This window comes from Myxine glutinosa, chromosome 2 (genome assembly GCF_964187855.1).
Source record: "Myxine glutinosa chromosome 2, kmMyxGlut1.1, whole genome shotgun sequence".
In the NCBI taxonomy this organism is placed as follows: Eukaryota; Metazoa; Chordata; class Myxini; order Myxiniformes; family Myxinidae; genus Myxine; species Myxine glutinosa.
Window position 1 is genome coordinate 123180038 of NC_136262.1, and position 16532 is coordinate 123196569.

Genomic DNA, 16532 nt, shown 5'->3' on the forward strand with positions numbered 1-16532 from the left:
ATCTTGGATTAAACGCAAATAATTTAAGAAATATTTCTCGGAAACCACTGAATGGAAAAATTTGAAACTTGGCACATTGTCAAGTACTCCCAATGCGGAACAAAAGCATGATAGTGATGACATCATAGGTGAAATGGTATATCAGCCAAAAATGTTTTCATCTAATATTATTCCTTATCCTAAAAATCTGAAATTGCACACACATGATCTATGACCCATTTGTATTTTAATATTAAATTTATGATATCATAGGTCACATGGTTTGGCAGCCATATTGGATTGAAGGAAAATATTAAATAATTATATCTCTAAAACGGCTCACCCTATCGATGCGAAATTTTACAAATATCATCCAACAGCACTGTTGCATATAGTTTGAAAATGACGATGTCATAGCTCATGTGGTTTGGCAGCCATCTAGGATAAAAAAACGAACCTTATCCAATCAACACGGAACTTCACAAACGTGATCCCCTACCCATACATATGCAGCAGAGTGATGGCATCTACCTGTTGTGGGGCTATGCGGAGGCATATTGGCGACACAGTCACATTGTTCTCGTTTATTTTTTGATTACACAATTAATTGATTAATTACTTCATTATTATTGATTTATTAAGTACTTATTTATTTTCTTTCTCATTTGGGCAATATCTCAGGCACCTTTCAAACTCGGCAGCTGATATTTAGATACAACAGTAACCAATATTCAGGTGAAGCAGTGGTATTTTTGATTTATTGATTGATCAGTTGATCGGTTAATTATTTATTTTTTCAATTAATTTCACTTTCACCGCAAGCAGGTTGTCGGTCTTCCTGTCTTCTCCCAACTCCTCTCCAGCCTCATTCCCTAGCTCTGTCTGTGCTCTGTCCCCCAAAATTTCCTTTAGGACGCACAAGATCTGCCAGCAACCCTCTTCTGGTGAAACTGCCAAAATCAAGATTCTCTGCTCACCTTCTCTCTTTCATTCCTCTTTTTACCCACCTCTGGAACAAACTCCCACACTCTCTTCAATCCCACTCCTCCCTCCAGATCTTTAAAAGCTGTTTAAAACCAGCTCACCACCATTTCGTATCTTCCCCCATCCAAAACCTTGATCTTTCTACCCCCGTTAATACATCCCAAATCCACCTTTTTCATATTCCGTTTTTCTTTCCTGAAAGTCTCTGTAGTGTCCATCTTGTTTATACTGTGTACCCCACTCCAGCCCTCTCACTTCCGCAGATTTCCCGATGTCCCTGTTCTCTACTGTTGTTGTGCTTTCCTCACTCTCCCCCTTATTGTCTCACGCTCCCTTTATTATACGTTCACTGTGTTAGCTCTTACACAAGCCTCGAGAATACAAAAAAAATACGTATTTATTTATTTTTCAAAAAGTTACAGATTCGGGTGAGGCAGTGGTGGTTTAGGTGTGCTTTTAGCTAATTGATTAAGAAATTAGTTATTTACGAGTATTATTTATTTCTTTTAATATTAATCAATTATTGTACACCGTTCCCTCCAAATTCCATCTATATGTGCTGCACTGCGGCCTCGCGGGTGCGGAAGGCACCCTGGCAATGTCACACGCTGGAGGATGTTATTAATTTATTTATTTGGCATGGCGGCAGTGAGCTTTGAATGTAGCTCTACTTGTTTAATGGCAACTTTCACATTGCTACAAAGGCAAGCACTATAGAGTGATTTTTTAAAATCCAACTTTTTTTGGAAAGTTAAAAAAAAAAAATGTCTAAAACTCCCCGACACTCACTGATAAACTTCTGAAAGTTTACCGAAGATCCGTTCAGCCATCTCTGAGAAAAATGGCGAAACAGACATACAGGCAAACGGCTCTCTTAAAAATACAGACAAACGGCTCTCATGGACATTTCCCCCAGGGATTTCCCAAACACCAAAACGGTTTGCGCGTGTGCGAGAAGGTGGGAATCATGCTCAACGTCTCTTAAGAAATAACAGTTAATTTTTTAAAATATCTTTGTTTGATCTTTAAAAGACAGATGAGATGGAGAATCCTTGGGACGACTGATAGATTGAAACATGAATAAAGAACTAGAACGGCACTCGGTAGAACGCATACCTCCGCCAGGCTGAACAGTTTTCAATTTTGTATCCCACTCATAGGCCAGGTGTGGATTCGGACCTGAACCAAAATCTAATCAACTTGTTCTTGTCAACTAACCAGCTTGTCCACCATGTTTTGTCATAGTTTGTCCACACCTTTTTAAAATATAATGTTATGTATCACTTTTCACCTGATCTCTCAATGGTGAAGAATCACTTTTAAAAATTAAATAATTCTCATATCCAAATCCATATTCAGATCTTCAGCAAAATCGAAGCGATTAGGTCTTGTCACACCCAACCGGTCCACCAAGTTTCGTCCAGATCGGTGCATAACTTTTTTAGATATCGTGCTATATGTTCATTTTTGCCCCATCACTCAATGATGAAAAATCACTTTTAAAATTCTCTGATCCGGATCTGGATTCGAATGTTCACCAAAATTCAATCAAGTCTTCCTTGTCACACACTCAACCTCTCCGCCAAATTTCGTCCAAATACGTCCACAACTTTTTAAAATATCCTGCTATATTAGTCTAGTAGGAAGACTAGGTCCCCCTGCACCCCCCGGAGATATACTTCTAATCAGTGTTTCTAGATTGGAAAAAATGTGTAGAAAATGACTAGCTATGGCCCCAAGCTGAAAAAATGTCCCACATACCATTTTTATGCAAATTACTGCTGCAAATTTTATGCAAAATTATGCAAATTTTATGCAAATTTTTGATGAGGAGTAGAGTTGAGGGGTCTTTGAGGGCTTCATCGAGGTGCTCTCGGTTGCAAGACTGGGTCATTCTGAGAAGCACAGCAGGGTCAGAGATCATGATGTTCTCCTCCTCAGTGAATCTCTCCATCAACAGCCTCTCCATTGCCTCACACACTGTTTTGAGGCAAAAGAGGGACTTTGCGTAGGCCTTTCCACTGAGAACACCTTTGAGAGATCCACTTGTTACTAGTTGTGCCTCAAAGAGAATCTCTGCATATCCAGAACCACGCATCTTGTGTCCAGTGAGCATCCCGATGTAGTTCATGGATGTGTGGAAGGGTCCAATCGTTACTACATGACTAGCAAATTCATTTGGCCAGCGCCAGATGATGGGAAGGGCTTTCATGCAGACACCCAGATCAAATGTATTCAGGACCCATCTCTGACCCACCTCAGCAGTTGCTGCCTCGGAACGCTTCAGTAGCTCACGAACAACTGCGTTGTCTGTGATCGGTCTGTGCCTGGTGCCTGCATGGCATGGCAATGGCCTGCAGCCTGTGCCTGGGCTAGGGGGTTTCACCTCTGCAACTGGTTCTCCCCCACCCAGCAAATCAACAGTCGACTACTGCACGCCTATCCACCAACCTTGGGTTTGTTGATCTGGAGAAAGCATTCGATAGGGTTCCACGTGAAGTGGCGACATGGGCATTGGGGAAGTTAGGAGTGGAGGAATGGTTGATCAGAGTACTGATGGCAATGTACAAAAGAGCGTGCACAGCTGTAAGGACGAAGGACGGGAACAGTGGTGAGTTTGATGTGAAGGTGGGAGTGCATCAGGGGTCGGTACTAAGTCCACTACTATTTGTAGCTGTGATGGAGGTGCTGGCTCGGAACGTAAAGGAGGGTTTACCGTGGGAGTTGTTGTATGCAGATGATCTGGTGTTGATTGCAGAAAGTATGGATGGACTGAAGGAGAAGATGAACAATTGGAAGGAATGTATGGAGACGAAAGGTCTGAAGGTGAATATCGGAAAAACAAAGGTGATGGCAAGTGGTAAAGCATGTGGTGAGGTGGAAAGAACTGGGAAGTGGCCATGTGCTATGTGCAGGAAGGGTGTCGGTGTGAACTCAATTCAATGTACAATGTGCGCTGAGTGGGTTCATCAAAAATGTAGTGGTTTGAGAGGGTCATTAACCAGTGTGGCAGCTACATTCAAGTGTAAGGTGTGCACAGAGGGAGCTGCAGATGGAGGAAATGATGAGTTGGATCTTGGAGATGGCGTGAAGCTGGAAGGTGTGAAAACATTTTGTTACCTAAGAGACATTCTGAATGGAGAAGGTGGATCAGACTCGGCAACGGTTGCTAGAGTGAGATGTGCATGGAAGAAGTTTCGGGAACTGAGTGGCGTGCTGACGAGGAGGGGAGTGTCGTTGAAGCTGAAGGGAAAGGTGTATGCTGCATGTGTGAGAAGTGTTATGATTTATGGGTGCGAGACATGGGTAATGAACGTAGAGCAGCAACGAAGGCTGGAAAGGGTGGAAATGCGAATGGTTCGATGGATGTGCGGAGTATCGTTGAGAGAGAGGAAGCCAAATGATGAATTGCGAAAGATTATGGGAATAGAGCCTGTGATGGATGCTGTGAAGAGAAACAGTTTGAGATGGTTTGATCATGTGTTGAGGAAGGATGAAAGTGACTGGTTGAGAAGAGTGATGGAAATGAATGTGGAAGAAAGTAGAGGACGGGAAGACCGAGAAAGACTTGGCTAAAGATGGTCGAAGAAGAAATGCGGGCAAGGGGGTTAACAAGGAGAGATGCAGAAAATAGGGCAAAATGGAGAACATTGTCATGGGGACCGCAAGGCTAACCCCCGCTCTTGCAGGGAAAATGGCCTTTTAAAATGCCAACATTGCTTTTATCGCTTCCTCAACTTCCTTCTCAGTTATCTTCTCTGCCGGTCCTAAAACTGGGTTACTCTCTATGTTGCCATCCCATTCATTCTCTGTATTCAACAGCATTTCCATATATCTTTTCCATCTTCCTTTAATTCCATCTGGGTCCACAACGATTTGTCCCACTTCATCCTTCAAGCAACTCACCCCCATCACATCACACCTCTCTTTCGCTATCTGCTTTGCAATCCTGAATACCGCTCTCTGACCCTCTGCCAAATCCAAGCAATCGTGAAGAATCGCTTTATAAAATTATACTCGGCGGATCCGGATCTTCAAAATCTAATAATTTCGTCCTTGTCACATACACTACCTCTCCACCAAATTTCGTCTGAATCCGTCCACATTTTTTTAATATATATCTTGTTCACAGACAGACAGACAGGGGTGAAAACATAACCTCCATCCTCCTTCGGTGGCGGAGGTACCTAAGGCGCCATGAGCCAAAATGTCTCACTCACAACAAGGGGAGGGGGAGGAGTGGGTGCTCATGGGCTCTAGTCTGGGCAGCACAAGTATCTGGGAGGAATTGGTCAACCCTCCAGGTTGGTTGATCCAGCAACGTTGATCTCCTTGCACCTCAGCACCAAAGAGACACCACAACTACCCAAACCTCCAAAGTGAGCAATGAGCGAGCCCTCGACTCACTCAGCTCCAACTGCAAAGAGCTGCATTCTTCTTCTCCAACTCCCTGGCTGCCTTCTGTAACTCTGCCTTTTCTCCTAGTACCTACTGTCTTTTCCTTCAACTCACTATGACTGCCCACTGACTTCTCCTTCTGCCCAGTGCCTCCGTGTCCGGCCAAGCCCACAGTGCCTGAGCATCTCTCACACACAGCATAGCTCCGCCAATCAAGCAACACACAGTTGCCATCACGTGAGCCGATTTAGAAGCCCTTTATATAGAGAATCACGACAAATTGCAATTAGAAGCCATTTTGTTGTCCCCCGTCGCTCAGCGGAGCGAAAGGGGGACAATGGCTTTCCCCTCCGTCCGTGTGTCCGTCCATCCGCCCGTCCGTCCAGGCGTGCGTGTGTGCGTGCGTGCGTGCGTGCGTAAGCGAAGGACCGCATTCGAATTTGGTGTGTGGGTGCAACCCACGTTAAAATCCAAGATGGCCACCGCCATGTATGTCTGATGCCATGTATGTCTGAACCTTGTAACCTGCATATCTTGAAAAATAAGCGAAGTACCAACTTCTAATCTGGTGTGTGGGTGTATCTAGGCATAAGGAAGAACGCTATTGAAAATTGGGTCGCCACGTCCAAATCCAAGATGGCCGCCGCCATGTATGTCTGAACCTTGTGAGATGAATATCTTGAAAAATAAGCGAAGTACCAACGTCTAATCTGGTGTGTGGGTGTATCGAGGCACAAGGAAGAACGCTGTTTAAAATCGGGTCGCCACGTCAAAAGCCAAGATGGCCACCGCCATGTATGTCTGAACCTTGTGAGATGAATATATTGAAAAATAAGCAAAGTACCAACTTCTAATTTGGTGTGTGGGTGTATCTCGGCATAAGGAAGAACGCTATTGAAAATTGGGTCGCCACGTAAAAAGCCAAGATGGCCTCCACCATATATATGTCTGAACCTTGTGAGCGAAATATCTTGAAAAATAAGCGAAGTCCCTTCTGGTGTGTGGGTGTATCTAGGCATAAGGAAGAACGCTATTGGAAATTGGGTCGCCACGTCAAACTCCAAGATGGCTGCCTCCATGTATGTCTGACCCTTGTGAGCGAAATATCATATCATAGCATGTTTTCTGCGTGTTCCACTTTGTCAACTCACATCACTTCCCCGACGGGGAACCTAGGCGTAACGCTTGTTTCCAATGAGAGTGGCATACAGAACTTGCTCCCATTGTGTGTGAAGCGTAATTTTTCCATTTTCTCATCAAACTTTCTTTCTCTGTGTCCAAAAGGGAGATTATATTACATAAATTATTTGTTTTCGATCTTCCAACGCATCTGAATAAGCATATAATCAGACAGGATTGATTTAACCTTAAAACATATCAGAAATCGTTGCAAAATTAAGTGTAATGCATGAGTAAAGGTTCACACTGATGAGTGCGTGTTGCAAGGTGTGCAGAGCGTGTGACTCGAAGAAACACACATGTAGTGACTGAATGCAGACATTTGAAAGTGGAAGAAGGAAAGTGAAAGCCAGAAATGGAGACACATCATTCATGCCAGATGCTTATACCATCAAGAGAGTAGATAATCCGGAACTAGAACAACACTCCTCGACGTCAACACGTCGACCAATATGCCTCCGCCCACATTATGACATCATTATAATACTTGTACCAAGTTTGATTTAAATCCATTCAGCTCTTCTCAAGTTATCACATTTTTACCTGACATGACATTTGGCCTTTGACCTCGGGACCCCAAAATCTAATCAGTTAAACTTTACATCATTATACATATCTGTGCCAAGGTTGAATTAGATGCTTGTAGCCATTCTCAAGTTATAGAACTATTACAGACTTTGACCTATTGACCCCCAAAATCTACTCAGTTCATCGTTACATCATTCTACTTAATTGTATCGAATTTGGTCAGAATCCCATCACTGGTTCACAAGTTATTGCAGTAACAGGATCTTTACCTAACATGACCTCTGACCTTTGGCCTTGACCTCGTGACCCCAAAATATAATCAGTTCATCTTTACCTCATTGGACATACCTGCACCAAGTAACCAAGTTTGATTAAGATCCTTTCAGCCGTTCTCAAGTTATCGCGGTAATGAAAACCTATCACGGACGGACGGACAGCCGGATGGACAACCTGAAAACATAATGCCTCCGTCGACTTCGTCGGCAGAGGAAAAAATGAGAAAAGAGAAAAAGTGTTCGAGCTTGAGAAGATTGATTAAGTGATTGGGATGAAGCATTGGTGGTTTTGGGATGAAGGTGGATGAATGAAGCACCTTGGTGATTGGGATGAAGCACCTCAAACTGGTTGAAGGGTGGTCTTGAAGGGATGAAGCACCTCAAACTGGTTGAAGGGTGGTCTTGAAGGGATGAAGCACCTCGATGGTTGGGATGAAGCACCTCAAACTGGTTGAAGAGTGGTCTTGAAGGGATGAAGCATCTCGATGGTTGGGATGAAGCACCTCAAACTGGTTGAAGGGTGGTCTTGAAGGGATGAAACACCTCGATGGTTGGGATGAAGCACCTCGAACTGGTTGAAGGGTGGTCTTGAAGGGATGAAGCACCTCGAACTGGTTGAAGGGGAGATTTTTGGTTGCTTGGCAAAGGTGATACTGCATGGTTTGCCATTGCCTTCCCAGCAATTACTCAGGGAAAGAATTTGTAATTTGTTCAGGATGCTGGTGATAACTCACCTACTCTTGGTGAAGGACACGCTGGATCGTGAACATCTACTAACTAATGATGGCAGATGAGACACCCGGCTTAACGTCCATTCGACGGATGGCACATACACTGATGAATCACCCTGTCTGTGAAGCACCGGCATGACAATATGTCTATCTATCCTTGCCTCGTGCTATGCGGCGTGCACAGCGGTGTGTCTGGTATGCCCAATGTGCATAAGATTAGCACTGTGGTTCTTACACTTTATCAAACGTTCCTGAAATTCAAGATGACGATTACATGATTTTTCAGTTCGTTATCCTGTTCATGCAACATAATGTCTGCAAAGTAGATTTAGAAGTAGGGAGAGAAAAGGAAAAGGAGATGAAGATGGGCAGAGAAAGGCAACAAGTAGATAATAGGTGAAGATTATGAAAATCAAAAGTGATGCAAATACAGATTGAAAAAGATAGACCTGCAGTGAACACGAGTAATGAGTGAAGATTTAAATAAATGATTATAATGAGAAAAAGAATAACAATGAAATATAGCTACTGCATTTAAATTTTATTTGGCCATCAAGAAAAAGGTCTTTTTACCATGTGGATGTTTTTGTTATATTTTGTCACCAAAACTCCATGCAATCATGTCATAATCATTATTTTCTCAAATAATGGAACCAACAGATTTGCGGTGAATGTAAAACAAATGGCGTACACAGCCCACGTGAGCAGAATTTTCTGGGCACGTCATGCTGAAACTCTGTATATACAGGGACTCTAAGCCGGATGACGTCCCTCGAACAATCGTGGGACGTGGAGCTTTTAAAAGCCACACATGGGCCGCAGACACATCCAAAACCACCCCTCTCCTTACCTTCCTGCCACCTTGACTGGTTTTACAGAGAGGACATGTACTAAATACACTTTCCTGTCCAAACTCGATGCCAACTATGCCATCTCTCATAGCATACATTAGAACAGGATAACTTTACTCGAACGGGTCCCCCTGGGTTCAGAAAATTGTTCTAACTTTCACGGACTAAGCTAACTTAGCATTCTACGTAATTCATGCTGGCTTAACAATATTAACAGCTTGTCAGCATTGAGCCAAATATGCATTCAACCATGAGCTATTACAAGTAATCTGGCAGAAGCACTCTTCAGCATACATCGTGTTGCTTGCACTTTCCAACAAATACTGATCCGCTAGCACAAACGGTTTTGGGGCCATAGACACTGGCATCTACCACAAATAAGCAAAAGCACTGGGCCTCTTGGTCTCTCATCACAGACAGGTCAGTTTGTGACCTCTATTTTCCACCGCCTCTCCTCAGACTTTTCTCCCTTACCTCTGTCCCTCCCCAGTTTCTTCAAATCACATGCATTCTTACAGAAACCCCCACCTTATTAAACTCTCAAAATGTAGGCTGACGACTCGACTTCAATCTGATGTTCCTTTCTTTCTATGTGCTCACTTCTCACCACTTTGGTTATGGTGCAGACAATAACTCGAACAAGTACAGATACATTCAAAGTACACCGCCCCCATGCCAAATAAATAAATATCCTCCAGCGCGGCATTGCTTGGCACAGTAAAACCGCCGTGCAGCTCATAGAGACTGTATTGGGATGGAGAGGTGTACAATAATTGATTGATTAATTGCATAATGAAAATAAAGAAATAGTGGTCATAAAATATTTTCTTAATCAATTGGCTAATAGCATACCTAAACCACCAGTGCTTCATCCGAAGCTGTAACTTTTTGAAAAGTAATTAAATAAGGCATTAATTGAAAAAATTAAATAATTAATTGATTAATCAATAAATCAAAAATATCCTTTATAGCCACATCATTTGGTCACTGTCATGTCCGAATATCAGCTTCTGAGCTCAAAAGGTGCCTGAGATATTGCCCAGATGAGAAAGAAAATAAATAAATGATTAATAATGAAAATAAATCAATAATAATCATTAAAAAATCAAATAATTAATCAATTGGCTAATAGAATACCTGAATCACCACCGTTTCACCCGAATCTGTAACTTAAAAAAAAAAAAAAAAATCAAATAAGTCATCAATCGAATAATTAAATAATTCATTGATTAATTGATTAATCAATAAATCAAAAATAGCCTTTAGTTGTCGTGTCCAAATATCAGCTTCCTCGCTCAAAAGGTGCCTGAGATAATGCCCAGAAGAGTAAGGAAATAAATAAGTACTTGATTGAATGAATGAATAAATGATCGTTTTAAGTTTAATTGACTTTATTAGTCAATAAAGTGACTCAAACTGATCAAACCTCCATCAAAAAATGTCTCCATGTCTCTCGGTCCCTGCTCTCAAATGTTGTGTTTGTGTCCTTCCCCCTCTCTCCCCATCTTGTCTACCGCTCCCTATGTTATATGTTTTATGTGTCGGTTTGTCTTTCTGTGTGATTAATGTTCGCTCTTTCACGAGCCTCGATATTGTATACAAAAAAAAAAAAAAAAAAAAAAAAAAAAAAAAATTAATCTTGATTGAGTCTTGATTGAGTTTAAGACTTGATTAATTGATAATAATTCATTAACCAATCAATTAATTGATTAATCAAAAAACAAAAAATACCGTTTTTGACAAAGGACTTGCTCACTATTGTGCCGAAATTTCAGCTTCCGAGCTCAAAGGATGGCTGAGATATTACCCGGACAAACAAACAAACAAGAAAACAACCAGAGTGAAAACTGAGTACTCCCTTTCAGCGTGCGTCATTGCCGAGCCCCCGAGCCCGGCAATGACGTTATGCAGCGCCTGGAGATGGCATAGGAAAGGAGCGGTGTACAATATTCCTTATCGACAGATGTGCTGGGAACTTTATCGTTCACTGACTAATACCGACAGGTGGCAGAATCCCTACGATGAAGCAGCATGACGACGGTTTGAGATTGGGTCAATAATTGAACCTAAACTAGACCGTTTGAAGATGAGTGTGCTTCCTGTGAGATATCTTATCAGGCATCTTCCTTAACACTCCTCATTTACTTTTAGGTTCCTGTTTCCTTCCATCTTCTCTCTCCTGTTTGTTAATTCCCTTGTTACGTCTGCATGTTGTCCTACTAGCCCACTGTGATTGCATTGCCTTCTACCCTGTCACCTTGCTCTTTAGTCAGCTTAGATTTTGCCGACACAAAAAACACATCTGCAAAGGTGTTGGCCCTTTCTGGCACAAACACTGATCTGCAAGCACAACGCCTTTTGTGACACAAACACTAATCTGCAAGCACAAAGCCCATTGTGATACAAACACTGATCTGCAAGCACAAAGCCCATTGTGATACAAACACTAATCTGCAAGCACAAAGCCCATTGTGATACAAACACTGATCTGCAAGCACAAAGCCCATTGTGACACAAACAATTATCTGCAAGCACAAAGCCCTTCGTGACACAAACACTAATCTGCAAGCACACAGCCCTTCATGACACAAACACTTATCTGCAAGCACAAAGCTTTTCATGAAACAAACACTAATCTGCAAACACAAAGCTTTTCGTGATACAAACACTGATCTGCAAGCACGAAGCCCTTCATGACACAAACACTGATCTGCAAGCACAAAGCTTTTGGTGATACAAACACTGATCTACAAGCACGAAGACCCTCATTACACAAACACTGATCTGCTAGCACAAAGCCCTTCATGACACAAACACTGATCTGCAAGCACAAAGCCCTTCATGACACAAACACTGATCTGCAAGCACAAAGCTTTTCGTGATACAAACACTGATCTGCAAGCACAAAGCCCTTCATGACACAAACACTGATTTGCAAGCACAAAGCTTTTCGTGATACAAACACTGATCTGCAAGCACGAAGGCCTTCGTGACACAAACACTTATCTGCAAGAACGAAGCCCTTCGTGATACAAACACTTATCTGCAAGAACGAAGCCCTTCGTGATACAAACACGGATCTGCAAGCACAAAGCTTTTTGTGATACAAACACTGATCTGCAAGCACGAAGGCCTTCGTGACACAAACACTTATCTGCAAGCACTATTTTTTTCATTTATTGTATTTACTGCATTTACCATCTCGTTTTATTACGTATTTGGATCCTTCACATATATTAACAGGATATGAAAAGCATTTTTATACGTCTGTAACTATTGATGGGTAATGAATACAAGTACATTTGGCAAATGTATTTTTCTTGTGCTGTCGATTTGACGGTATTTGTGCTCGTTCCACCAATCAGGGGAGAAGGTGTCCAAACAAGAGGACCTGAAAGAAATGGGCGATGTCACTTCTGGAATGAGTTCCTCCATTATGCAACTGTACCTCAAAAATGTACTTGAGAGCTTTTTTTCTTCACACTCTGTGGTGAGATGCTGAATCCTTTGATAACATTCAAATGGTGTTAAGACTTGTTGAGTATTTTTGAATGCAGTAACCCCTTTCTGTGCCTCAGGTGACAAAGTCGCCGGAGGCATTATGTTTTCAGGTTGTCCATCCGTCCATCTGTCCGTCTGTCCGTGATAGGTTTTCGTCACCACGATAACTTAAGAATGGCTGAAGGAATCTATGTCAAACTTGGTGCAAGTATGTAGAATGATGTAAAGATGAACTGATTAGATTTTGGGGTCAAGAGGTCAAATATCACGTTTAGTAAAAATTATGTTGCCGAGCTAACTTGTGAACCAGTGAAGGGATTGTGACTAAACTTGGTAAAAGTATATATTATGATGCAAAAATGAACTGATTAGATTTCGGCATCAAGAGGTCATATTGTCAAAGTCTGTAATGGGTTTTCATTACCATACAACAACAGGCATTTTAAGGCCATTTTCCCTGCAAGAGCAGGGGTTAGCCTTGCGGTCTCCATGACAATCTTCTCCATTTTGCCCTATTTTCTGCATCTCCCCTTGTTTATCCCCCTCGCCCGCATTTCTTCTTCGACCATCTTTAGCCAAGTCTTTCTCGGTCTTCCCCGTCCTCTACTTCCTTCCACATTCATTTCCATCACTCTTCTCAACCAGTCACTTTCATCCTTCCTCAACACGTGACCAAACCATCTCAAACTGTTTCTCTTCACAGCATCCATCACAGGCTCTATTCCCATCATTTTTCGCAATTCATCATTTGTCTTCCTCTCTCTCAATGATACTCCACACATCCACCGAACCATTCGCATTTCCACCCTTTCCAGCCTTCGTTGCTGCTCTACATTCATTACCCATGTCTCACCCCCATAAATCATAACACTTCTCACACATGCAGCATACACCTTTCCCTTCAGCTTCAATGACACTCCCATCCTCGTCAGCACGCCACTCAGTTCCCGAAACTTCTTCCATGCACATCTCAGTCTAGCAACCGTTGCCGAGTCTGATCCACCTTCTCCATTCAGCATGTCTCTTAGGTAACAAAATGTTTTCACACCTTCCAGCTTCACGCCATCTCCAAGATCCAACTCAACATTTCCTCCATCTGCAGCTCCCTCTGTGCACACCTTACACTTGAATGTAGCTGCCACACTGGTTAATGACCCTCTCAAACCACTACATTTTTGTTGAACCCACTCAGCGCACATTGTACATTGAATGGAGTTCACTCCAACACCCTTCCTGCACACAGCACATGGCCACTGCCCAGTTCTTTCCACCTCACAACATGCTTTACCACTTGCCATCACCTTCGTCTTTCCGATATTCACCTTCAGACCTTTTGTCTCCATAAATTCCTTCCACTTGTTCATCTTCTCCTTCAGTCCATCCATACTTTCTGCAATCAACACCAGATCATCTGCATACAACAACTCCCATGGTAAACCCTCCTTTACGTTCCGAGCCAGCACCTTCATCACAGCTACAAATAGTGGTGGACTTAGTACCGACCCCTGATGCACTCCCACCTTCACCTCAAACTCACCACTGCTCCCGTCCTTCGTCCTTACAGCTGACGCGCTCTTTTGTACATTGGCATCACTACTCTGATCAACCATTCCTCCACTCCTAACTTCCTCAATGCCCACGTCACTACTTCACGTGGAACCCTACCGAATGCTTTCTTCAGATCAACAAACCCAAGAAACAACTTCTTCCTCTTCTTCATGTACTTCTCCTGCAACTGCCTCACAATAAAAAGCGCGTCTGTCGATCCTCTTCCTGGCATAAATCCAAACTGCATTTCGTCAATCTTCACTTTCTTCTTTATCCTCCTCTCCAACACCCTTTCCAATACCTGCATTCCATGCTCCAATAACTTTATCGCTCGGTACGAGCCACAGTCCAGAGGGTCACCTTTCCCCTTGTATAGAGGGACGAGGGTACTCAGTTCCCAAGCCACTGGAATGCAGCCTTCTTTCACCACCAGATTGCAGATCTCTGTCATTCTCTTCACACCCCAATTTCCCGCTGCCTCAACATATCTCCCACAACTCCCGTCGGCCCTTCTGCTTTTCTACTCTTCTTTGCTTTTATCGCTTCCTCAACTTCCTTCTCGGTTATCTTCTCTGCCGGTCCTAAAACTGGGTTACTCTCTATGTTGCCATCCCATTCATTCTCTGCATTCAACAGTATTTCCATACATCTCTTCCATCTTCCTTTAATTCCATCTGGGTCCACAACGATTTGTCACACTTCATCCTTCAAGCAACTCACCCCCATCACATCACACCTCTTTTTCGCTTTCTGCTTTGCAATCCTGAATACCGCTCTCTGACCCTCTTCCAAATCCAAGCGTTCTCCGAACATTTTCCTCACATGCCTCCTGCGCCTTTGCTACCTCTTTCTTTGCCTTCTTGCAATTTTCTTGGCTGCCTTATAACTTTCATGCTCTGCCTTTTCTGCCCCCATACTCTTCGCTTTCTGCCACTCCTTGAACTTCTTCCTCTTCTCGTCAATCTTCTATCCAACTTCATCATCCCACCACCATGTTTCCGAGTGCCTCGGTGGTCCTTTTGTCCATCCACATACCTCACCGTCTCCCAACAGACTATCTTTCATTGACATCCAACCACTTTCAAGCTCAACCACATCATCCGCTACCATACTCAGCCTCTCTTTTAATGCCTCCCTCACTGTCACTTCTTTCAACCTCCACAACTTCATTCTCGGTTGGTACTTCACCTGCCGAGCTCTCCTCGCACCTTTCACCCTTATGTCGCAGACAACCAAGTGGTGCTGTAAAACAGCCTCCTCCCCCGGGATCACCTTTGTGTCCCTGAGGTGCCCCCTATCTCGCCTACGCACCAGCAGGTAGTCAACGGTTGTCGTCGACCCACCTGACATGTATGTAACAAGCTTATTATCCTCTTTCTGGATCTGAGTATTACAAATCAACAAATCAGCTCCATCAGCAAACTCCAAAATCCTTTCACCTTCTCCATTTCTCACACCATATCCGTAGCCCACATGAACTCCCTCAAAACCGTCCATACTCCTTCCCACATGTCCATTTAGGTCTCCTCCGACCATAACAACTTCCTCATCTTTCACGTTTTCCATCAGCTTCTCTATTGCACGCCAGAACTTGTCCTTCTCTTCATCGCTCCGACCAACCTGCGGAGCATATTCCGAGATTACATTCACCAAGAGCTTTCCAATCATCATTTTCACCACCATCAACCTTTCACTAACTCTAGTCACACTCACCACACTGTCTCCAAACTCCTCAGAAAACAGGACACCAACACCATTCACGCCTTCTGGGCACCTTTCCACACAAACTTGTATTTCTGTCCCTGCCTACCCTTCACCATTCTCACACCACTTCCCTTCCATCTCGTCTCCTGCACACAACATATGTCCACTCTTCTTCTGACCAATACTTCCACCACTTCTCCTGATCTCCCTGTCATTGTCCCGACATTCCATGTCCCAAACCTCAGAAACCGATATCCACGTCGGGCATCAGACGTTCCGTCGTCATAAATGGAGTGATTTCCACCCTTGCTTCGATCGGGTTCCCCACCTTGAGTTTTGACGAGAGGGAGTGGGGTCCCCCACGGGGTACTTCGGGCTGTACCCTGCCCATATGTAGTTGTAATTGTCATGGTTCGCTTTTTGAGGCAATGTTTTTATGGCTGGATTCCCTTCCTGACGCCAACCCCTTTAGTCGCCTCTTACGACATGCAGGGATACGGTGTACCTATGCTAAACCGGGGTACACACCGGGTATTACCATGATAACTTTTCATTACCATGATAACTCAAATAATGGCTGAAGGAATCTATATCAAACGTGGTACAAGTATCATCATGGAAAGATAAACAGATTAGATTATGGGGTGAAGAGGTCAAAGGTCAGAGGTCCCTTGAGGTAAAAATTATGTTACTGCACTAACTTATGATGGGAGTTTGTCCAAACTTGGCGTACGTACATATTATGATGCAAAGATGAACTGATTAGATTTTGGTGTCAAAGGTCAGAGGTCATGTCAGGTAAAAATGTGATACTTGAGAACAACTGAATGGATTTAAATCAAACTTGGTACAAG

At 43.2% G+C, this 16532-nt stretch overlaps 1 protein-coding gene across 1 annotated transcript in view; it reads left to right on the forward strand.

Moving 5' to 3' along the window:
• LOC137421314 (nipped-B-like protein A) overlaps positions 1-16532 on the forward strand; it is a 622227-nt gene that overhangs the window by 451171 nt on the left and 154524 nt on the right. The window contains exon 38 of the mRNA XM_078772631.1: positions 12291-12415. Within this exon, the coding sequence (XP_078628757.1) occupies positions 12291-12415 (125 nt within the window). The remainder of the gene's footprint in view (positions 1-12290; positions 12416-16532) is intronic.